Source organism: Lissotriton vulgaris, chromosome 6 (assembly GCF_964263255.1).
Source record: "Lissotriton vulgaris chromosome 6, aLisVul1.2, whole genome shotgun sequence".
Lineage (NCBI taxonomy): Eukaryota > Metazoa > Chordata > Amphibia > Caudata > Salamandridae > Lissotriton > Lissotriton vulgaris.
In genome coordinates, this window is record NC_141694.1 from 939,898,254 (window position 1) to 939,923,838 (window position 25,585).

Below are 25,585 nucleotides of genomic sequence, written 5' to 3' on the forward strand. Positions count from 1 at the left end.
AGCCTACGGCTGGTAACTCTGTCCTACATGCCTCAAGCCATCACCCCCAGCACTTGATCAACAGCATCCCCTATGGGGAGATGCTGCGGATCAAACGCATCTGTAGTGACAATGAGGAATGTAAACAGGCACAGGAAAGTTGTAAAGAGCGGTTCCTTCTAAGGGGATACAAACCCGCGATCATTGACAAAGCTATCAGGAAAACTGAATCTTTGAGTCGTGAGAATATCTTATCCCCTAAAATCCCTGCCATGGCCAATGATTCTAACAATAAATTGCGAGTCATTATAACCTATAACAAACAGCAGGCGGCCATTAGAAAGATTTTCAGGAGGCATTGGGATTTGTTGTTGAAGGATCCTGTCATAGGCAATGATTTGCTTAGAGACAATCCAACCCCTCTGATAACTTTTCGGAAAGCTAGATCCATGGGAAATTGTCTGGATAAATGCAATCCTGAAATTAGACCTCCCTCTAACTGGCTTTCCAACCAAAAAGGTTTTTTCAAGTGTTTCTAATGTAAAGCCTGCAAACATGCAAAAAATGTGAAGGAATATAGTACTCCATTCTTGCCTCAACCAGTTAAAATCAAGCGACGTATTACGTGCAAAACTGAATACTTCGTGTATGTGTTAGAATGTCCCTGCGCATTGCGCTACATTGGCAGTACTAAGCTACCCGTGCACATGAGGATCCTGCAACACCTCAGGGCCATCAATAACAAGGATCAATCATATCCTGTAGCACGGCATTTCCAAGCTAAGCATGATAGCGATAACACTCTGCTTCAGTACTTTGCCATTGACTGCATACCTCCATCTCTCAAGGGTGGCAACAGGGACAGTGCCTTGAGAGTGCTGGAAACCAGGTACATTCTGGAATTTAATTCCAAAGTCCCAAATGGTCTTAACACCACGGAGGACTTATATACCTGTATATGAAACTAATCTCTCTGGAACAAATGCTGTTTTCTACATGTTTGACAGGCTTTGTATGATTTGATAAACTTTAAACATCGGTTTGGTAAATTATCTTCACTGCTCTGGCATGTATCTGAATCTCCATTTAGCCTTGCTAACAATGCCTCTCTTTATGTCTCTTGAGATTATACATCTGCGCTATAATATGAATTTGAGTATTCTCTTATTTTAAATTCACGTAACACACTGTTGGTTATCCTTAGTAATAGAATAGAGTATTTTGGTTTTCTATTCTATTTCTTTTGTTTCACTGATTCACAATTATGTTATCACTTTATTTTTCGCCTATACATTTCAGGCAGCTGATAATATCGATCTTTATATCCCAGGACCCTTTTGCCTAGTTTAAGGTGTTCGCCCACTTGGGCTATATTAATGTAAACAGCATATTTAAGACTGCATTTGGAGTTTGATACAACATATATAGTTGTTGACCAGTGATTTGGTTATGTATCAATGATTATATGAGGAGTGCTCCTTACATCATTTGGGAGCCATTTCTTAAAAATGTCTTTATTTATTAAGATATGTGTATATGTATATATATTTTTCTACTGAGACTTATATGTATATTTTTGTATCAATATATGGGTGTACATTCATGAAATCACTTGTAAATACGCATGATTTTAATTGTACATTTTATCAAGATTTGTGTTTATATATATTCCATTTGCAGTCTGGTTTATATGTATTATGTTCGTTGCATAGTCTGTTTTTTAGTTTCATTTTGCAATGTAACAGCTGTTTACAATTATTTGTTACCTGTCGCTTTAAATATGGCATGGGTCCATGAGTAACGCGTCATGTGATCAAGGTCCAGGTCGGACCGAAACGCGTCATGGCGGCATACTGATGCGTGGCGAATTTTCTTTGAATAAATATTGAAAAGCACGAAAGAATGGGTCCGCGCTTGTCTATCTGAGTCCTGTCTGCTGAGTGGATTCTTAAGATAGAGTACTGGAATATATATATATATATATATATATATATATATATATATATATATATATATATATATATATATATATATATATATATATATATATATATATATATATATATATGGGATTCCACAATTGTGTCCCGCCTTAAAGAACACTCACGGAGCATACTATGGGGTTCTGATGTTCTTTATTACGCACAGCATGACGTGTTTCGTCTGTTCCGACTTCTTCAGATGCTGTCTGGTAGTTCAAGAAGTTTGTATTTTCAGTTCATTAAAAAAGCCTTGTTGGGCTCCTCCTACCCAGTGTTCAGCAAGGAGGGACTGCATTAGAAATGCCTTTCCTCCTGATTTTACGCCGCCATCTAGGAGTGTCTGTTTCTTAGGTTTGTTTGCCAAATTGTCGTTATTAATGGTGATGTTCATTCTTTTCAATAAGCTTCCATTTCTCACTGGGAAAAAGAAACATGCCTCTTTGATGTTGTCATGTCACTGGGTGGTTGACTATGGAGCCTCACGATTTGCTTTTCCTCCCATTTCATCAACCGCTATAGAATGTCCTGTATCTGAGATTGCCGGTTTAAGTAATCGGCTTTCTAACGTGCCGTCACATTCCAAATCGTTGGCAGATGCTTTCCATCGTAGCGGCGGTTCTGGCAGAATATATCCTCAGATTCCCACACAAACGCCGCTCATTCTGCCGAACACTTTACTTGACGGGTGCCTCCTTCGTGCAAGCAATTGTGGAATCGTATTCACGTTAAGCATGGGCGAATTTTGCGAATTTGCAATTCGCGAATTTTGTGAATTTGCGAATTCGCAAACCGCAAAATCCGCGAATTTGCGGATTCGCGGATTTTGCGGATTTAGTGGGTAATGGCCGGGCGGGAAAACGCTGCACATCGCTAGTGTGAGGGGCAGGGCCAAACGGGCGAGGCTTATATGTGAGTTCACATGCCTCTTGTGTGCATAAAAGGACAGGCACGGATCAGAGAAGCTCGTGGTCACAGGAACTGCACAGGGATTGAGCTCGTTAAAGTCAATTATGCAAAGGCCTCCATCATGCATCAAAGCTAATTTGCGACGATAGATATGGGGAGAGCGCACATCTACCCAGCCTCGACAAAACACACATTTTTGGGGGTGCTGATTAACTTTGCCATCACAGCAAAGAGCGCCGGGGTCCCTCGAGTGACCTGTCCATCAAGTGGGTACAGGGCGCGAAGACTAGTGTCTGTTAGGACGGGGCTTATATGCGAGTTCACACGCCTCTTGTGTGTATAAAAGGACAGGCACAGATCAGAGAAGCTCGTGGTCACAGAAACTGCACAGGGATTGAGCTAGTGAAAGTCAATTATGCAAAGGCCTCCATCAAGCATCATAGCTAATTTTCGACGATAGATATGGGGAGAACCCACACCTACCCAGCCTTGACAAAACACACATTTTTGGGGGTGCTGATTAACTTTGCCATCACACCAAAGAGCGCTGGGGTCCCTCGAGTGACCTGTCCATCAAGTGGGTACAGGGCGCGAAGACTAGTGTCTGTTAGGACGGGGCTTATATGCGAGTTCACATGCCTCTTGTGTGTATAAAAGCACAGGCACAGATCAGAGAAGCTCGTGGTCACAGAAACTGCACAGGGATTGAGCTAGTGAAAGTCAATTATGCAAAGGCCTCCATCAAGCATCATAGCTAATTTTCGACGATAGATATGGGGAGAACCCACACCTACCCAGCCTCGACAAAATACACATCAATCTTACTAACTATTTTAGGATGGCGCCGGCAAGCTGCCAGCGCCATCCTAAAATAGTTACTAAATAAGCTTCATAATAGATCAAATAAAGCAGGTGCTCGAGCACCTGCTTTATTTTATCTATTAGTGCCTGTTGAAGCTAACTTTGTAACTATTTTAGGATGGCGCTGGCAGCTTGCCGGCGCCATCCTAAAATAGTTAAAAGTTCAACACAGTTGAACTTTTGCCCCCGAAATCCGCCGCTCGCGGATCTCGCGGATTTTCAGTAAATTCGCGGGAGTTCGCGGATCGCGAGCGGAACGGATTTCTTGCACATGCTTAATTCATGTGCATGCTGCTTGCACGAAGGAGGCACCCGTCAAGTAAAGTGTTCGGCAGAATGAGCGGCGTTTGTGTGGGAATATATATATATATATATTCACTGAAAAAAACATAGGTTATAGACCATATATAGTTAGGAATTAGCATTTACAAAACCTTATTTTACTCACACAAAACCATTGAAATTCGCATATATAGTTAGTTGCACTAGCTATATATCGCGCACCCGCAATCCACTGCTGATGATGTCACATATTACATCATTCATGACATGGTCAGTGACATCACTGATGACAACTCAAATGACATCACTGACAACATCACTGATGACATCATTCATGTGATAATAAGGTGAACCTCTTCAGACTCTAATATAACCTTAGATACACTCAGTGTAAACAGACACTCACAGACTGTCACTCATCCATGGAGTTACTCATACACCTAGTCAGTCATGCAAAGAATCAATCACACCTCCATTTCCTCAACTATACAGTTATGCACACCTTACTTATTCTAACATATTCTAACACATATTTACTCTCTTATTCAATCACTGATACAAGTTTACAATGAACCATACAGCCACTCACACATTCACTGGCTCTTATACACAGTTATTTATATATGTCAACTCTCACATGTACTGTGTTTTACATATGTACTTACTTTGACATGTAGCACTGAGATATCCATTCACTCACCAATACACACATGCACACAGTCAACCACCCATACAGCTGTTTCCACATGCAGTTTTGAACCCATACATCTAGTGAATCAACTGCTCACACATCTATGCACAGTCACACACCTCCCAGCCACCCACACACACACTCACTCTCCCATACAAATACTCGAGCAACCAATCATTAACCCATATAGTTAATCATATAGCTACTGATCAACACATGCAGCAGTTTACAGAACAACAGATATAATGATGCACAAATTAAGATAGTTTAGTCACTAACCCATGCACTCAGTGAGACACATTTAATCACTCTCTCATAAAGTCAGTCATGCACCTACTAAATCCTTCATCCAGACACTTATACATCCACTCATTCTTCAATATGTAAGACATATTTTAACTTTACAGAAACATACAGTAACTGGATGATGTCATCAGTGATGTCATTTGAGTTGTCATCAGTGATGTCATCAGTGATGTCACTGACCATGTCATGAATGATGTAATATGTGATATCATCAGCAGTGGATTGCGGGTGCGCGATATATAGTTAGTGCAACTAACTATATATGCGAATTTCAATGGTTTTGTGTGAGTAAAATAAGGTTTTGTAAATGCTTATTCCTAACTATATATGGTCTATAACCTATGGTTTTTTCAGTGAATTTTCAAGGTTTTGTAAATGCTAATTCCTAACTATATATGGTCTATAACCTATGGTTTTTTCAGTGAATTTTAAAGGTTTTGTAAATGCTAATTCCTAACTATATATGGTATATAACCTATGGTTTTTTCAGTGAATTTCAATGGTTTTTTAATAGCAAATATCAAAAGCTGTAAAATGTATTCTTCTTTTATAGGAAAAATATATTTTATATGTATTTAATAGAATTTTTTTATGTATACAGTTTTTTATAGTTACATCCACTGGGCTCACAGGTATGCTGATAACAGAAATGTACACAACCTCAATTTACAAAATGTGGAAATCAACTGGATTGGCCAGAGAAGATTGAGATGTCACCAATTGATTCCAACATGCGTTACAACATGCAAGACATCTACAGAGGAGATGGTGTGCACTTCTCAGATGAGGGGAATAGAATATTCCTCCTGAATTTAAGACTGTGCATTGGAACCTACTTGTAGGTACCTAAATCAGCCACAGAACCAAAAGCTCTTTTCAGAGCTACCCTACCTCTGATCATTCAAAACGTTTATCTTTTTCTAACTTTTTTCACTATTTTTCACCAAAGTACGCTCCCCGGTAGGCTTACCGGTGCGCATACCGGGCGCTCCCCCCGCGAATTTTTATTTTTTTATTTTTTTATTTTTGCCTATATGAGCGTCGTAAGCCCCCCTCAGAAAACCTAGAGGGTCAGGAAGTGTCTACCGTGCCCCCTTCTACCCATTCCCAACATTGTTTGCCCTCCATCTTGTGTCTCGATTCTACCGAAACACAAAATGGTGAACTCCCGTAACGCTTCCGGTACGCGTACCGGGGCGCGCACCGGTAAGCGCTCGCTAAAAAAAGGTGGGAAAGTAATTTACAGAAAAACCACTGGAGACACTTTCATCAAATATAGAATAGGCCCTACTACATAGCAGTCCCTACCATTTACCCAAATTTGGTGGTATTCCATTGAGCCTTTTGGGCTGTAGCCCTGTCTAAATATCCTGAGGTAAATTACATGACAAAAACACATATGAAACTGTTTGAATTTTCAACCAATTAAAATGTTACTTTCATTTTGTACTTTTATGTGCTGACATTTGATTGGTTAAGTACATGAATATATATAAAAAATGAGAGAGAAACACAGTCATTTTGACTAACACTACCTAAGGTACATTTGGAAAAGAATTTGACAGAAAACGTCAACTACTTTGAATAAGGTAAGTTGTTAATTTGAAGGAGAACTATGTTATGCACTTTAAGATAATTTGGGAAAACGTTTTCAGATAGTTATATACTGTCCCTCAATAAGAGTTAGACATTGAGAAAGACTTATTTATTTAAATGATTGATTGAGTTAGGCTTCTGTGGTATAATTATGAATTTACTTAGGCTTCATCACAGGCACTTTTTAATAGTTCTACTTCCTGCCTGAAACCATACACTGCCCAAAGATAACTTCACTGGTAAAAACTCACAAGTACCTGTCTGAACTTAAACCCAACAGTGCCCTATCTCTACTGATATATTTATTTTTTATACAATTTACAGCAAGAAAATGGAAGCACAACAAAATGAAAATAATTTTTAAATAAATATGGAAAACAATCCTACAGAAGACAAACAAGAAATAGACTTTTTGGATGACACTGTAGACCAAGACTTGATTAAATGTGTTGAAGAAATTGAAGAATGGAATGAAAAGGAGGACATACCAGATGAATTAATGTTGCAAATTCTTTTAGATTTTGAAAAATCGCAACAATAAATTTAAATTTAAAAAGTTAAAATTGTTTGAGACATTATTCTTTTTTATATGAAAATTATGAAATAGTACCCAAAAAGATATAATATAAAGTGAGACTTAAAATATACTGTGCAACTTTTTTGTGTTACATAGTAAGTTTGCTCATAGTTACTTCCTTTCTCCAACTATATTATCTCCAATGTGTATTTAACATCTCTTTATCATCTCCTGCCTCCATATTGTTTCTGCTTTCCTGACAGACTATGGTATGAATTCCAATTTTAGACTCTGCATTGGTACCTACATGTTGCTACTTAAATAAAAAAAATAAAAAAAAATAAAACAACAAAAAGAACAATAAATAAACATACAATATTTGAAAAGTCTATCATTCTTTTTTCCCCTTAGTACGCTCTCCGGTCCGCTTCCCGGTGCGCGCACCGGGCGCTCCCCCCGCAAAAAAAACGAAAAAAAATTATTTTTTTTGCCCCGCGGGGCCCTTTTAAAGCCCCCACATCAAACCTAGGGGGTCAGGGAGGATCTACTCTGCCCATTTATAGTCATTTCCCCCTTTGTTTTGGCCATCTCTTGTGTCTCGATCCTACCGAGACACAAGATGGCGGCCGCTCCGGACTGTTTAGAATGTTTACAGACACCCGAGAGCCAATCAGCTTTCCGTGCGCAAGTCGCGTGGCGCGCTTGGTGCGCGTACCGGGGCGCGCTTACAGATATATATATTTTTTTTAACCTAAATTACTCAAAAGCCACTGGAGCACACATCTTGAGACCTAGCAAAGGCACATCGGACTACCAGTCCCTACAATTTTGCCAAGTTTCATAGAAATCCATTCAGCCGTTCGAGCTAAAAGTGAGTCCAACCGCCCTATGGAAAACTCAATGTTAAAACACGTTTTGGGACCCCCCTTTTTTCTCGCCCCCCACTTCACGAAACCCCCCAAACTTTCAGGGGACGCTCAGAAACAAAGTGTGCCATTTTCCTGAAAATTGCAGCCAATTCCGTCCTTCAACGCCAAAGTTATTCAACATAGAATATTCAGAAATCCCTATTCAAAAAAATCCTAACTATATATACCTACTGGCGACCGCCAGTAGGTAATATATATATATATTCACTCCCAATTGCCCACGAGGTTAGAGGAGCACTCAGCAGCGCCTCCACAATCCAGTGCTTGTCGTCCAACCTCCTGTAGGAGACCTTTTATTCGTGTTCGCCTGACGCGTTTCAGGGTAATAAACCCCTTCCTCAGAGGCTACTGTGTTAAAATCATGGCGCGACAGCGTTCATGTGTTTCGTGATCCTTTAATTGAGTATTGGCCCCATATGACTTTAGGAGGCCCTGCTGAGTGCAGTTTGCATTCTGGGACATGCGTCTATCCGAAACACAGCGCCGTGATCTTCTATCTTAACAGCGTTACATGTCTCTAGTAGATTTCAGAAACCTGTAGGTTGGTGGACTCGATGATTAGCTGTGTTTTTCAGTACGCGAAAAGTTCCTTCCTTTAGCCTCTATATTTAGTTATTCAGAGATGGTGCTTCCTCCCACGGCAGGACGGCCGTGTTGTAAATTCCCTCCCAATTGCCCACGAGCTTAGAGGAGCACTCAGCAGCGCCTCCACCATCCGGCGCTTGTCGTCCAACCTCCTGCAGGAGACCTTTTATTCGTGTTCGCCTGACGCGTTTCAGGGTAATAAACCCCTTCCTCAGAGGCTACCGTGTTAAAATCATGGTGCGACAGCGTTCATGTGTTTCGTGATCCTTTTATTGAGTATTGGACCCACATGACTTTAGGAGGACCTGCTGAGTGCAGTTTGCATGCCTCGTGCATTCTGGGACAAGCGGTCTATCCGAAACACAGCGCCGTGATCTTCTATCTTAACAGCGTTACATGTCTCTAATAGATTTCAGAAACCTGTAGGTTGGTGGACTCGATGATTAGCTGTGCTTTTCAGTACGGGAACATTTCCTTCCTTTAGCCTCTCTATTTAGTTATTCAGAGATGGTGCTTCCTCCCACGGCAGGACGGCTGTGTTTTAAATTCACTCCCAATTGCCCACAAGCTTAGAGGAGCACTCAGCAGCGCCTCCACCATCCGGTGCTTGTCGTCCAATCTCTTGCAGGAGACCTTTTATTCATGTTCGCCTGACGTGTTTCAGGGTAATAAACCCCTTCCTCAGAGGCTACTGTAATAAAATCATGGCGCGACAGCGTTCATGTGTTTCGTGATCCTTTTATTGAGTATTGGCCCCACGTGACTTTAGGAGGCCCTGCTAAGTGCAGTTTGCATGCCTCGTGAATTCTGGGACATGCGGTCTATCCGAAACACAGCGCCCTGATCTTCTATCTTAACAGTGTTACATGTCTCTAGTAGATTTCAGAAACCTGTAGGTTGGTGGACTCGATGATTAGCTGTGCTTTTCAGTACGGGAAAAGTTCCTTCCTTTAGCCTCTCTATTTAGTTATTCAGAGATGGTGCTTCCTCCCACGGCAGGACGGCCGTGTTTTAAATTCACTCCCAATTGCCCACGAGCTTAGAGGAGCACTCAGCAGCGCCTCCACCATCCGGTGATTGTCGTCCAACCTCCTGCAGGAGACCTTTTATTCGTGTTCGCCTGACACGTTTCAGGGTAATAAACCCATCCTCAGAGGCTACTGTGTTAAAATCATGGCGCGACAACGTTCATGTGTTTCGGGATCCTTTTATTGAGTATTGGCCCCACATGACTTTAGGAGGCCCTGCTGAGTGCAGTTTGCATGCCTCGTGCATTCTGGGACATGCGGTCTATCGTAAACACAGCGCTGTGATCTTCTATCTTAACAGCGTTACATGTCTCTAGTAGATTTCAGAAACCTGTAGGTTGGTGGACTCGATGATTAGCTGTGCTTTTCAGTACGGGAAAAGTTCCTATCTTTAGCCTCTCTATTTAGTTATTCAGAGATGGTGCTTCCTCCCACGGCAGGACGGCCGTGTTTTAAATTCACTCCCAATTGCCCACGAGCTTAGAGGAGCACTCAGCTATTAATCTATTCTGGTTTTATAATTATGTTTCTGATTTTACTCGTAAATAATGTATATTTATTTATGGAGAACTTAAATACCCTGTTATTTATAGCTCACTTTGCACGCTAGACACTGAATGCACAGTACGTCTTCCATTTCAATGGTCACATGACCCTGTTGGAGGTGGGCCACAGGAGCGTCACTAGCATTACAAAAAGTAAATGTTACATTTCGTCTTCTGCATGTGAACAAGGGCTGTTCCAGCCCGAAACGTGTCTTGCCCTTCTACCCTTCCAAGAATGCAATAAAGAAACCTGTAATCCTATCTGGTGGTCCGTCTCCTGCTTACTTCGCCGATCCGCATTGGGACTGGTGGTGGTGCCTGGAATTTTCGCTTATATATATGTATGTATGTATATATATATATATATATATATATATATATTCACTGAAAAAACCATAGGTTTCACACCAGTTATAGTTAGGAATTAGCATTTAAAAAACCTATTAAATTCACTGAAAAAACCATAGGTTTCACACCAGTTATAGTTAGCTGGAAATTTTACTGATATAAAACCATTGAAATTCCCACGTTATAGTTAGTCGGACTCACTATAACTTGCGCGTGCAATGCACTGCTGATGACGTCACATATTACATCACTCATGACATGGTCAGTGACATCACTCATGACATCACTGATGACACCATCCAGTGAATATGTGTCTTTCTGAAAAATAAATATTAGTGAGTTATGTTTAAATATTTAAATACATATATTAGTGTTTCACTTTGTGTATAAGTGGCTACATGTGTTGATAAGTAGCTACATGCGTATGTATATGGGTTATTTGATATTTTTATTAGTATTAGTATGAGTGTCTATATGGTTTGGTGGAGGTATTACTTAGCACATAGATGCATGAGTGACTGACTCTTTGTTTGTATGTGTTTTGAAGACAGCATATGTACAGGACTGTATGGGTGGATGAGTGTCTATATGTGTTTGTTAGTGAGTGAATGACTGTCTCACTAGTGTCTTTATCAGTAACTACATATGTTTTAATCTAGTATATATGAATATTGATGTATATAACTGAGTATATGTGAGAGTAAGAGATTGTAAGATTTCCTGTTTAAATAAGTATGTGTTTCTATAAGTGATTGTTTAAGAGAATAAATATGTGTAATTTTCAATAGAAGTAAGGTGGAAGTGTGTGTATAACTCTATTTTCAAATAAATGGTTGTTCAATAGTTTATTTGCACGTGTGAATATGTGTGTGAGTAACTTTTGGATGAATGTCGGTGTGTAACAGAATGTATAGGTGTATCTCTTCATATGATGAGTGAGTATATGTATGAGTGACTATATAGAACTGTTGGTGAATGAGTGGATGAGTATATAGATAGTGGAAGTACAGAATTGCTTGTTGTAACTGATATAGGTATGTCCATTTTTTAAAAATTTCAGTTTCTATTTTTGAATATGTGTCTCAAGGGTTACTTTACACTGAGAGGAGGTCTGTCACTATGTCACAAGGATGGTGTCATCAGTGATGTCATGAGTGATGTCACTGACCATGTCATGAGTGATGTAATATGTGACGTCATCAGCAGTGCATTGCACGCGCAAGTTATAGTGAGTCCGACTAACTATAACGTGGGAATTTCAATGGTTTTATATCAGTAAAATTTCCAGCTAACTATAACTGGTGTGAAACCTATGGTTTTTTCAGTGAATTTAATAGGTTTTTTAAATGCTAATTCCTAACTATAACTGGTGTGAAACCTATGGTTTTTTCAGTGAATTTCAAAGGTTTTTTAAATGCTAATTCCTAACTATAACTGGTGTGAAACCTATGTTTTTTTCAGTGTATTTCATAGGTTTTTTAAATGCTAATTCCTTTGTATATCGAGTTTCTAACCTTTTTTTTTTTTACAATTTGCTGTTTTTTTTAAGTATTCATTTTTTTTATAATTTTTTTTTTTTGCGCTCTGGGTGCGCGCTCGGGGAAGCTTTCAGCTAAGCTCTCCTGTAAGCTTCTCCGTGCGCTCATCTGAAAGCGCACCCAGAGCGCAACTGTCGTTCGTCAAAAAAAAATATGAATGAAAAGTTAATAATAATGCAAAACATTTCGTACCATACAAATAAAATTTGTTTTTTTTAATATGGAAAATGATTATGCATTTCTATTAAAGATTGATGACGTCACTTCGGCGCGCAACGTACGTGCCCTCGGAAGCGCATACGTGCGCGGCGCCTAAACGCACGCAAAAGCGCCTACGATCGCGCCACGTGTGCGCCCCGGAAGCGCCTACGATCGCGCTGCGTAAACGCACCCGGAAGTGCACCCGAGCGCGCATCGTAAGCGCGTCAGGTCATGTGACCCTAAAATAACACTTTTCATTGGTTGCTAACAGTTTTTTTTTACAATGAATGAAATCCCCACCCATTTCCTTCACTTCTTCTTTCACTTTTGTGACTGAAAGACCTGCCTTTTTTGCTGCTCCATATTCCTGGATTCATCATGGCTGCCAGATCATCCAGCAGTGAAGATGACTTCATTGATGAAGAGCCACCTACCCCAAAGGTGAAGGGACATTTCATTTGGAAATTCTTTAAATTCCCAGCAGACCAGAAGAAGGTGAATGCACCAAAAGTAGAGTGCAGGATCTGCAAAAAGGTCCTGTCACGGGGTAACCCCCAAAAAAAATACTCTTTTGGCAACTTCACTATGATTCGCCATGTGGAGACCAGGCACCCCCAGAATTTTGCCCGAGAAAGTGTCAGGGCTCTGGCACAGGAGGTTCCCAGAGGTGGGGCCTCTACATCAACAGGAGGAGCAACTTCTTCTGGAAGAGAACAATCTCAGGGGCAGGTGGCAAACATCCAACCTGCATTCAACCATGGGGTCGTCAGATGCAGATACTGCAATCAACTCCTCACCTATGGGGAGCAAAGTGTCCTGCTCATGGTTCGGGCATTAGAGAACCATCACTGCCCTTCCCACCCCTAATTTTTTTCTTTTCTTTTTGCTCCTGTTGAGCAGTTTCTATTCCCTGTTTTTGTTCCTCTTCAGTTAAAAGAAGAAAACCAAAAGTTCTTTTCAGAACTACCTCCAATTCTCATCAAAGAGCTATAATCTTAAAAAATGAAGAGTAAGTGAAATATAGTGCATTGATAATTGAAAGGAGAATGAGTAAGAAAGAACAGAAAGGTATGAGAGGTGAAAGGAAGTGAAGTAGGAGGACTGAAAGAAGGTGAGTGTTAGAAAAGAAATTTATGACACAGTGAATAAACTGGAGGCCTCATTTCTGAAAAGTGACGCATCGCTACGTGAAAATAGCGATGCGTCACTTATCTGGACGCACTCCTTATGACATTCCACATATGTCATATTTAATATATGACTAATCAATTCGCAAGGAGTTACAGATATGTCAGTATTTCTGACATATCTCTAAACACAAAAGTAACGCATTGCAGGAGTGCGTCACAAAAGTGACGCAACTCCAGTAATGTGTCCTTTCACATGGAAAAAGCACCATGTGAAAGGTTTGCTGTGAAGCAGGCGCAAGATTTTGGCGCAACTGCATCCTAAAAGTGACGCACTGCGTCATTATTACCAAGCTTTTTGCAAGGAACACCCCCTCTGCATGCATTATACCTGACACTATTTTTTAAAAAGTGACGCATCTAGGTACATGGGTCACTTTTTAAAACTCTGCGCCATATTGTATCTGCATCAGGTATAATGTATGCAGAGGGGGCAATCCCTCGCAAAAAGCTTGGTAATAACAACGTACTGAAATCTATGAGATTTCCCTGCGTCACTTTTAGGATGCTATTGCGTCAAAATTTTGCGCCGGCCTCGCATCACTTTTATGTTTACACATATGTCAGAAATACTGACGTATCTGTAACTCCTTGCAACATGATTCGTCATACATTAAATATGACACATCTGGAATGTCATAAGGACTGTGTACAGAAAAGTGACGCATCACACCAGCAGTGTAATAAAATGTGCCTCGTTGCACTATATTTAAAGGATGCAACAGCATCCTAAAAGTGACGCAGTGAAATCTCAAACATTTCACTGCGTCGCTATTACAAAGCTTTTTGTGGGGGAACACCCCCTCTGCATGCATTATACCTCACGCAAATATAATGTGGCGCTTGATTTTAAAAAGTGACCCATCTACCTAGATACCTCACTTTTTAAATATAACGCAACGCAACACATTTTTTTACACTACTGGTGCAATGCGTCACTTTTCTGTGCGCACTCCTTATGACATTCCAAGTAACGCATTGGTGGAGTGCGTCACAAAAGTGACGCAACTCCAGTAATGTGTCCTTTCAAATGGGGAAAGCAGCATATGAAAGGTCTTGCCTCAGTCTAACACCTGCTGTAAAGCAGGCACAAGATTTTGACGCAACAGCATCCTAAAACTGACGCAGTGAAATCTCAAAGATTTCACTGCGTCGCTATTACAAAGCTTTTTGCGGGAGAACACCCCCTCTGCATACATTATACCTGACGCTATTTTTAAAAAGTGACGCATCTAGGTACATGGGTCACTTTTTAAAACTCTGCGCCATATTGTATCTGCAACATGATTCGTCATACATTAAATATGACACATCTGGAACGTCATAAGGAGTGCGCACAGAAAAGTGACGCATAACACCAGCAGTGTAATAAAATGTACCTCGTTGCACTATATTTAAAAAGTGACGCATCTAGATAGATGCGTCACTTTTTAAATATTGCATAACAATGCGCATTTTTTTACACCGCTGGTGCGTCACAAAAATTGACGCACAGGAAGCGCAAAACTAACAGCGCAAGGCCTTCATAAATATAGTCCTGGATTTAGGGGGTCACAGGGGGTCTACTCTTCCCCCTTATGATCCAATCAGCTTCCTGCGCGCAATTCGCGTGTCGCGCCTGGAGCGCACTCCCGTGCGCGCACGGGAGAGCGCATATCCCCGCGCAAAACGAAAAAAAATTTTTAATGCCCTGCAGGACCCTATTTTAGTCCCTACATCAAACCTAGGGGGTCAGAGGGGGTCTACTCTTCCCCCTTATGGTCATTTGCCCCTTTTTTTTTCAAACCCCTTGTGTCTCGATTTTACCGAGACACAAGATGGCGGCCGCTCCGCACTGTTTAGAATGTTTACAGACAACTGAGATCCAATCAGCTTCCTGCGCGCAAGTCCCGTGTCGCGCCTGGAGCGCACTCCCGTGCGCGCACGGGAGCGCGGCTATAGATATATATATTTTTTTGAACCTAAATTACTCAAAATCCACTGGAGCACATATCTTGAGACATAGCAAAGGCACATCGGGCTACCAGTCCCTACAATTTTGCCAAGTTTGGTGGAAATCCATTCAGCCGTTCGGGCTAAAAGTGAAATCGACCGCCCTATGGAAATTAACATGGGGAAAACGCGTTTTGGGACCCCCCTTTTATCTCGGCCCCCGCTTGACGAATCCCCCCCAAACTTTCAGGGAAGGACCGGACCGCCATGAGACCATTTTCCTGAAAATTTCAGGCAGATTCGTCAACCGGCGCCAAAGTTATTCCAAATAGAATGTTGAGATTTAACATTGAAAATTATCCTAACTATAACTACCTACTGGCGACCGCCAGTAGGTAATATATTTATATATATATATATATATATATATATATATATATATATATATATATATATATATATATATATATATATATATATATATATATATATATATATATATATTAGACAAATCATTTTTTATGTATTACACTTCTTTTACAATTACAAACCCCGTAATGCATTTCAAAATGTATAAAATGTCAAGCAGGAATTATTTTAATCAAAATATGTTTATTTCTACAGAACTCACAGTGGTGGAAAAATAATGTTTTGAAGTGAAAGGTGATATTGACAAACCTATAGTTGATTTTGAAATGGGAGAAACATATAATGCTCAAGTTTAAACATCGAATTTAGATAAAGAGCCACCTTCAGACTCAAGGACTAAATTAACAGACTTTTGGTGTACTAAGTCAAATATGTCCCACAATTTAGAGGCTGAAGCACAATCTGCTCATCAATTTGAAAATATAGAAAAGTTTACGTTCATGGTGCATGAACTACAGCTAGAGCAAAACATCCTTTTTGCCAAAGACTGAGTGGGCTGGAGGAAGCTATGCCATCAGGTTCTCAGCCGATTCATGGTTTCAATGAGGCAATGTGTACTGAAAAAGTGCCTTAAAAGATGTGGAAATCCCACCTAAACATGGATAGAAGTAATGTACAATGTCATCATAGACATTTAAGCATTAAATTGCTTGCCTTTGGGTAGTCTGTAGATGGTCATCGCCCTGTGCCCAGCCCTTTATGGAAAGCCCCCTCCCTCCATACACAAGTCTGATTAGTTGGTGAAGTCAGTACTACTCACAACCTTCACCTTTACCGAACCCAACATGGATTGTTTATCTGTCATGGGCTATGAACAACATATGAGTAGCCTAGTAACTGCTGCAAACGGTCTTCACCTTGTGCACCACTCCTCGTAGAGGCCCACTCCCTCCGGATCACCAAACTCCATTAGGTGGGCAAGCCCCTACAATGCACAGACTTTTCTCTGCACTGAACCCTTTGCGGCTACCTGTTCTCTCCTGGCCAAGGAAGCAGATACAGATAAGCAAGCCCCTGCTGCACATGACCTTTGCCTTATGCACAACCCCTCATGGAAAGCCCACTCACTCATGAAGCACAATTATAGGGCGACTCCCCAACTACACACCGCCCTCACTGATGCAGCTGAAAAGCTGTAAGAATCCTTCCGAGGCACATATACTGATTTTGAGAAAATTCAAGTAACACATGAATTCATGTGCACCATCTAATCGTTAAAGAGATATGAGAAATAAATGTGAGAAAACTTAGTTACTGCATCGCAAAAACATGCAGGTGATCGTAGGACAGATGAAATCATATTAATTTGAATAATACAGGTTTACGTTTTATTAAACAGCCATAGCATAATTATTTCAGCAGGCGATAGAATCGCACATATGTTGTGACATTCTTAAACATCCTTATAGAAATAGTAAAATTGTGTGAAGAATTAATGAAATAAAACATAAATTAAATACATTTGTGTGTGACATTGAGGGATTCTGGTCTGAATTTCATCTTCTACATATGTGAAATTGTTCACCAAACGAGAAAAACAAAATGGGGGGCTCACAGTCATATTGAGTTTAAACCTCACGCCACCCTCAGACAATGATCTGCATGCATGTGCTAATATAGAACACCTAAATCGAGATTCATGTTTTATCATTTGAAATCATTTTATACGTTGGCACTTTGAAATTGCAGTAAAATAGCACAGTTACATGAAATCTTTTCAACAGAATCTTTGACATCTTTGAATGCTATAAGCTGAAATGGGATATTAGAATATTGTTTTACCTTTATGTAATGTATATTTCACTATCTATATCCTGTATATTCTTCAATTGACTTTATTCCAGGCCTGCATTTTACTAGTTTGTACTGTCTTAAACTAGTGAGAAGTTTTCTCAAATTTTGATTGTGAAGCAAAACTGTTGCTTTCTAGAAGGAGTCTTCACTCACTCAGAAGGACTATTTGCATCAAAATGTTATACTTTGGGAACATTTGGTATGGGAATCTGTCCTGAGGTGACCAAGGAGGTGTCACCTCAGAACTAGAAGTCCATTAATCTTATGAATGAACAGATGGATGGGATATGCTATGGTTCGGTTCTTTTAGTCGGACGGATTCAAGAGAGAATAATTTTGGTTTTCCTGCAACTCTTTCCATTAATTCTCATCAATTACAGACACTGTTCGCTCCCTCCTTTGGACAGACGCATACGCTGTGTGTGCCATTCATGTGCTCCTTCCGATGGACACTGCACATGAGCTGTCATGGCCCATGTCCTTGTTGAACTCCCTTAAACCTTCTGCCACCTTCTGGAAATCCTAACCAAATAGACTATTCTCTACTCTTTAGGCAAATAAATTATTATTAATAATGAGATGCCTTTTTTCTAATTTTTTGATAAACTAAATTTAAACCAGAAACATAAGTCTATGTTTTATCATGGCCTTTCCTTTTAATTATGCATTCTCAATTTGTTTATTAATGCCAAGGAGAGATCAGCTTAGAGAAAAGTACTAATGGTATTGTTTTTTATAGGTCCAGCACAATTTTTATTTTGCATGATTTTTGGTCCAGCCAAACTTCTTCAGAAGTTAGTTTCAGACTTGCAGTAGTAATTCTTTTGTTATATATTCTGGTTCTGGGTCATATATGTGAACTTAATTATTAGCTTGTGAATCAAATATCCCATTCTTGATCCTCATAAAATATATGGATATTGGATCCCTAATATCCAACCCCATATTGGCATAATACAAGATCCATCAGAGGATCAGGTAAGTCATAATACGTAGATTAGATAAGAAGAAGGGTCCAGTTTCCATTTGGACACCACCCTGTACCAAACAGTTTGCAGATAGCCAACCTCTTGTGGGAACCCATCCACATGCAGGTGGGCTAGCACCTGCAGTGCATGTTTTTTTGCCCTTGCACAACACTTTATGGATAGCACACTCCCTCCAAACACACAATTCTTGTACCAAGCCCTACGTGGGTCATTTATCTCTCGAGGGCCATGGATCACACACATTTCGCCTGGAAACGCCTGCTCTTGATCTCCGCCTGGTGCACCCCCATCACAGAGAGCAATCCATTCCCCTTAGCTGGCCAAACTCCTACTAAACACGGTATTTGCACTGTACACAACTCTTCACATAGATAACTCCCTCCAGACACAGGAGCCCCATTAGGTGACCAAGCCCCTACGCCCCTACTATGCACAGTGTTGCCCTGTACTGAACTCTACAATGATAGCTGACCTCTCCTGGGGAATCAACCACAGATGGGCAAGTATCTGCTGTGCACTCCTCATGGAGAGTACACTCCCTCCAGGCACCCAAGACCCATTAGGTGCTGTACCCCTACTACACACAGCCTTCACCCTGTGCCAAACATTACGCAGATCATTTACCTTTAGAATTTTTTTAATTACAATACAGTTGTATAGCACATCAAACATCAGATGACTGATACCAACAAATATTGTGAGCTCATGCCCAGGCCTAGTCATAACTGTAATACAAGACTGTTGGGGGCCTCAACACAGTCTAACGTATATGATAAGCGCTATATGTCTGCTGGGAGGAACAATAAGGTATGGCAACAATGGGGCAACCGTGTGTCTCTCAGATCCTGGGTATATGTATAATAGGCTACAATGGTTCTGTTGGTGACAGAACCATTGTAGCCTATTATATGGGAGGAACAATAAAGCAGGGAGCTTTGAACAACCAAACAATCAATAAAATAAAATAACCTTTAAAGTAACACAGGCCATACTATTGTATCACAGATGTCAGCAAGAAGCTGGGAGGGATGACACGGGCTGGTGAAGGGGGTAGCTAGGGTGAGAGGGAGGAAGTTGGAATGCTGAGGGTTATGCTGGTCTGAAAAGGTGGGCATGCAAGGATGGGATATGCAGAGGTACAAGTATGGGTATGTAGAGGGAGGAAAGGAGCATGCTGGCCCCCATTATGGAGTCCTCAACAACCATTAAGGAGCGCCACTGTCTGCCCTAATAAAAGACAACCAAATGGCATTGAAAATATCCACACAATATTTGAGCAGATAAATAATTTGTTCACATGACCCCACTTATCGCATCTCAACCAGACAGTCATCACACTTCAGGATCTACTGCGATCTTCTGAGCTGTAAATTATAGCATAATATTTGGCCATAGTCAGTGCTGTACTCAGTTGTGTGCACTTGTTGACGGTGAGCTTGGGAAAGTCTCCGGTGTCATGTAGCCTGGCAAAAGGTGCATGGCAATGGCAAGGAACATCCTATGGTATGACTCATGACTGAGCTGATTTGGGATTATAGTTGTGACATGTCTGGACAGTCATAAGGATATGTGTTGAGTCACAATCGGGCATTCTGTAATACTAGCATTGCAAGGGAATGTGAAGTCTAGTACTAGGCCTCTGCCATCTTAAAGTGCAAAATTTCATGCTGCATTCACAAGTCTGCTATTTGTTCTACCCTGTCCTATTCCTCATACTCCAGCTGTAGTGACTCTTGCTATTTGATACAAGAAATAGCTATGAGGGGTTGTGAATGCAGTTGGTTGACAATAGAATTATAAAAGACGGACATGACTCCCTTGCAGGATCAAGGTATAATGAGATAGGGAAAGCAATAAGGTTCCATTATCTGGCTCTTAATTAACTGTGGAGGCAGTGTCTCAGTTGTAAGCATCACCAGTGTTGGAACTGGGCTAGATGGAATTCTGCCTGAAGGTCATTGAATGTTTTCATCTCGCCTGAAGTCAGGAAGTTGTCTAGGGTCATTATTCCAACAGTATTCCATGTGCTCCAGAAAATTGCCCTGCCATCCACCTTGAATGTTTTACTATTCAACACTGGCCCATAGAGGTGTAAGTGGGCATGACTCTGCAAGAGCTTGTGGGCCTGGTATCAAGTCCACACCATTTTCGGGACAGTGAGATTAGAAGCTGATGCAGAAGGGATTGATGTTGATAGAGGAAGTCACAGCCTTGGTCACTACCAGTTAATATATGTTCCCGGTGAACCCAAAAGGGGAGGTCAGTTATTTTAGGCCACATAGAGGACAAGTGGGGAAGGTGGAAGACTAAATAGTAGTGCTCAATACAGGGCATCCCCAAAGTCCCATATTACCAAAGCAAGGTCAGTTTGGAGGCTTTTAAACATCTTCTTGTGTGCCAGTTCTCAAAATTGCTGATGTGTGATCAGTTTACATGTACTCAAGCATGGTCTCATGCTGTCCCAGAAAACAGATCTGATATCCTTATCAATGAAGTGAAGGAGAAAGCTCTTGGCCAAGACAGGCAGCTTGCCCAGTACACCAGTGAAAACAGGAGCTACAACCATTTTTATCGCTTGTAGCCTTCCCACATTTACAGGTTAAGATGGTTCTATTTGGCATAATAAGCATCAGCTTTGGAGATAAGTGGGTATGGATTACTGGGGACTATTACCTCAAGGCCCCTGCTTATGAAGATACCTTAGTATTTAAGTCATTATGAATTCCACTGGAATGAGTAATCAGCTATGGCTACTTTGGTCATGACACAGGACATGGGTGAAGTCTGCTTTTGTGACTTGTCCCAAATGATTTTTTAACCCGAGAAGGAGAAGGACCCAAAAGGGTAGGTCTGTTATTTAAGGCCATATTGAGGGCAAGTGGGTAAGGTGGAGAGGTGGAGTGTTTGATACAGGGCAGTCCAAGGGGCCAACACCGCAGAGGTACAATCAGTTTAGTGGCTTTCAAACATGGTCTAATGCCCCAGGTCTTCACACCACAAAACAGCGATCACTTTAGAGGCGTTTAAACATAGTCTCACACTGTCAAAAAAAGAACCTGATATCCTTATCAATGAAGCAAAGGTGGGAAGTCTTGGCCAAGACAGGCAGAATGCCCAGTAGACAAGTAAAACAAGGAGCCACAAATGTTTTTATTCCTTGTAGCCTCCCCCACAATGACAGGGTTACATTTCATGATTTGGCATAATTAGCATCAGTTTTGGAGATAAGTGGGTTGAAATTACTGGGGACTGTGCCTTCAATAGCCCTAGTGATGAGGGTACCTAAGTATTTAAGTAGTTGTGAGTTAAACCATAATGGATAGTCAGCTATGGTCACTCCGGTTGTGACACAGGACATGGGGTAGCTTCGCTTTTGTCCTAATTAAATTTGCAGCCCCAGAAAGAGTAGACGTCTTCCATGAGTGATAGCAAAGCTGGTAGAGAGCTGTTGAGTGCAGTGAGTGTGAGCAGGATATCATTTTCATACAGGAATAGTTTTGATGAGCCAGCTGATGTAGAGATGCCCACAATTTACAGAGATTAACAGATGGCAGCAGCTAGCAGTTCCAGTGCAAGGAGGAACCATTGTGTTCTCCCACGCACCATGAAAGGATCGGAAAGGAAGTCACCACAGTTAACCTGAATGATGAGCAAGGTGTACAACCAATTGAACTTTATTATGAAACCCTTCCCCAGCCCCAGCCTTTGCAAGATCCAAAATATATAGGTCCCTTCGATACAAGCAAATGGCTTTTTGACATTGAGCTTAAGGGCCAGGGTGAACTCCTACAAGTACTTAGATATGTACACGAGGTTTGCAAGGAAGCGGACATGATCTCAGGATGAGCAACTCAGAGCAAAACTCACATGAGAATAATGGATCAGGAATGGAACAACCTGCTTGAGGTGAGCCATCAGGATGCAGGCCAAGATTTTTATGTTGGTATTTAGAAGGGAGATTGGGCAGTAGCTGTCACAGATCATGGGATCTCTACCAGGTTTTGAGACGATGTGATCACCACCAATTACATATGTTTGACAGGGACCCAGTGCACACTGACTCTTTGAAGGAGGCACAGAGGTGGTCCAACATCTCTTCTTTGAGACACTGATATTATTCTCCCAGGAACTCAACCTCACCAGGAGCCCTATTTTCAGAGAGGAGGGAGATGGCCTGTTCTCCTCTCCTCTTTGGAGATCTCACCCTCCAGAGTGCACAACAGTCATCATTCAAACAGGGTACATCACATTGGCAAAGAAAGCTTCCACTTGGGCACCACTATGTGTGGTAGCAATACTCGCAGCATGTGTCCTGAATTTTTCCTAATGGATGGGATAGCCACTGCTGCCTTTCCTTGTCTGAGTTGGGTAGCTAGGATCCTTAGGGGGTTTTCTCTCTATTTATAATGGTGAACTTGCAGTTTAATAATGCATTAATTTGGCCTTTGACGTATTGCTGAAATTGAGGGCCATTTTGGCTGTTTACAGTGAGCATTGGGTGTTGTAGGAAGGCTTCTTTGTATATATCTATGTATGAATTTTGAAATCATGTTCTAAAGTCACTTGACATTGTGCTCTATGCTTGTTCGCAATTCCCCATCTTTCATGGGTGCCCCTTGGAGGGTAGCCTAACCCGCTGCCCAGAGGACTTTAGCAAATTGAATTAAGACTTTGTTTTCCTCAACATACATAGACATATGGGTCTTTAAGTGAGTCTTCTCTTGGTACAATTACGGTGCAATAGTTATTGAGACGGCCTTTGAAGACACCAGTCAATACCTACGGGGAGCATGATGAGTCAAAAAACCCTCCAGGATAGTGTAGTCTAGGACTACCTGAGATACCGGTTGGGATACAAGGAAGTAATCTACACATGACTGGGTTCCATATGAAATGCACAGGAACAAAATTCCCTCTCAGATGAGTGGAGAAGGTGGCAGATGTCAAGGAGGCCTTGATTATCGCAAATGACGGCGTAGAGCCCTGTCTCTGGTATTATGTGTCTCTATGGAGCCTGTGTGGTCTTAGAGAGCATCCAATGCCAGATTCCTAATGCTCCCACATTTATCTGAGAGGTGTGGATTTCTGTAATGAGTCTATAGAGGCAGGAGAAAAATTATGCCTTGGAGCCATTAGGGACGTAGACTGAGTCCACTCTGAATACTTTGGTACTGATCCTGAGTAGTGCTAATGCATTCCTCATCCATACAGATTTGAAGGACTGTGCACAGGAGAGGTTAGTGAACAAGAATAGCCATTCTGAATTCCTTAGGGCCGGGTGCAATGATCTGGGGAAGTGTAGGCAGGACTCCAGTGAGACTCCGGCAACTCTATATCACCCTTTCCATCAAGTCCTTCTTGCAGTTTTCAGATTCTTTTGAAGAGAGACACATCGCCTATAAGAGGGCTATGTCAGTTGCCTTAAGACTAGGTATGAAAAGATATTCTTACAAATTAATATAGGACGTTAGGCCATTAAGGTTGACTGTGACAAGAGTCAGGGCTCGGGAGGCCATACTGAAGACGAGGAAGGAAGCTATCCACTCCGGACTCCTGAGGCATGAGCCAGGAGTGTACGTAGCGTTTTCCTCGCATTGCATATTTTTAAATAATTTTCTTTAACATCCCATTGTGTCTTTTTAAAAATTACCTGTTGCTTCTGTGTCAGTGGGAGTTGCGGGATGCTTCTGGTCTCCATCGGGTGGTGTGCTAGGCACCTGATTGCAGCTTTCCCGGGCAGCTGGAGCATTTCCGCCATCTTGGGAGGAACGCAAGGTTAGCGAGATAGTTGTTGTAGCCCTGATTACCTGGACTGCATAAATGCAGACACAGCAGTGCCCGCACAGCCACCAGACTCCTGAGGCGTGAGCCGGGAGTGTACTTAGCGTTTTCCTCACATCGCATGTTTTTAAATAATTTTCTTTAACATCCCATTGTGTCTTTTCAAAAATTACCTGTTGCTTCTGTGTCAGTGGGAGTTGCGGGAGGCTTCTGGACTCCGTCGGGTGGTGTGCTAGGCACCTGGTTGCAGCTTTCCCGGGGTGGCTGGAGCATTTCCGCCATCTTGGGAGGAACGCAAGGTTAGTGGGATAGTTGTTGCGGCCCTGATTGCCCAGACTGCATAAATGCAGACACAGCAGCGCCCGCACAGGGGGCGCGCTGCTGGCGCGCCAAAGGTGTGCGAAAGGCAAGCCCATCTGCGCCCGTTCGTGCCGGGCCGTCGCCAGTCGCCAGAACCCCTGCATCTCTATCCACAGACTCTTTCAGGTACTCGCGGGAAGAGCTCCTGGCTCTGGTGACTAACAGCCATTCTCCACCTTGGGCATTCCAGGAGCAATCCTTCCATTGTTAATTTTGTGTATTTAAGTTGGCCCCAGTGGAGCGGGTTCTCTGTCCGTCCATCAGGCCTCACGGAGTGTAAGTTCCTTAGTTTAAATTGCCGCTCGTTGGCAAAACATTACGCCAAGGTTTTTGACCTCCTAGTCGATGAGTCCCCTGATGCTCTATTTCTAACGGAGACATGGCTTACCCAAGACTCAGTGGCAGATCCTCGGTTGGCTCTTCCGCAAGGCTATTTGCTAGAGACCATCAATAGAGAGGGGGGGACGAGGGGGTGGCATCCCAGTGGTTGTTAAGGAAGCGTACACTCTCAGTGTGAGCAGTGAGAACGTAGTGGGCTATGAAGTGCTTTATTTAAAATCAAGCTTAATCACAATTTCACAGTGTCTGACCTCCTAATTCATAGGCCTCCCGGGCCTTCGAGTTTGTTTAGAGAAGACTTACTGAGTAAAGTGGGACAATTGGCCAGTAATGTGGCAAATTTTACCATCTTGGGGGATATCAATCTCCATCTCGAGAAAGGGGGGAAAGCTGAGATCTCCAGTTATTGGCTGTTTTAGAGGCCTTCCAGTTGTCGCAGCACGTTCTCGAGGGCACGCACGTGGCCGGCCATTTGTTGGC

At 41.8% G+C, this 25,585-nt stretch overlaps 1 protein-coding gene across 1 annotated transcript in view; it reads left to right on the forward strand.

The window, feature by feature from the left end:
• Positions 1 to 21,206, forward strand: part of LOC147708233 (sodium/potassium-transporting ATPase subunit beta-1-interacting protein 2-like) — a 54,114-nt gene extending 32,908 nt beyond the window's left edge. Inside the window, exon 2 of the mRNA XM_086925719.1 lies at positions 21,054 to 21,206. Coding sequence (XP_086781845.1) covers positions 21,054 to 21,206 — 153 coding nt within the window. The remainder of the gene's footprint in view (positions 1 to 21,053) is intronic.
• The last annotated feature ends 4,379 nt before the right edge of the window (positions 21,207 to 25,585 follow it).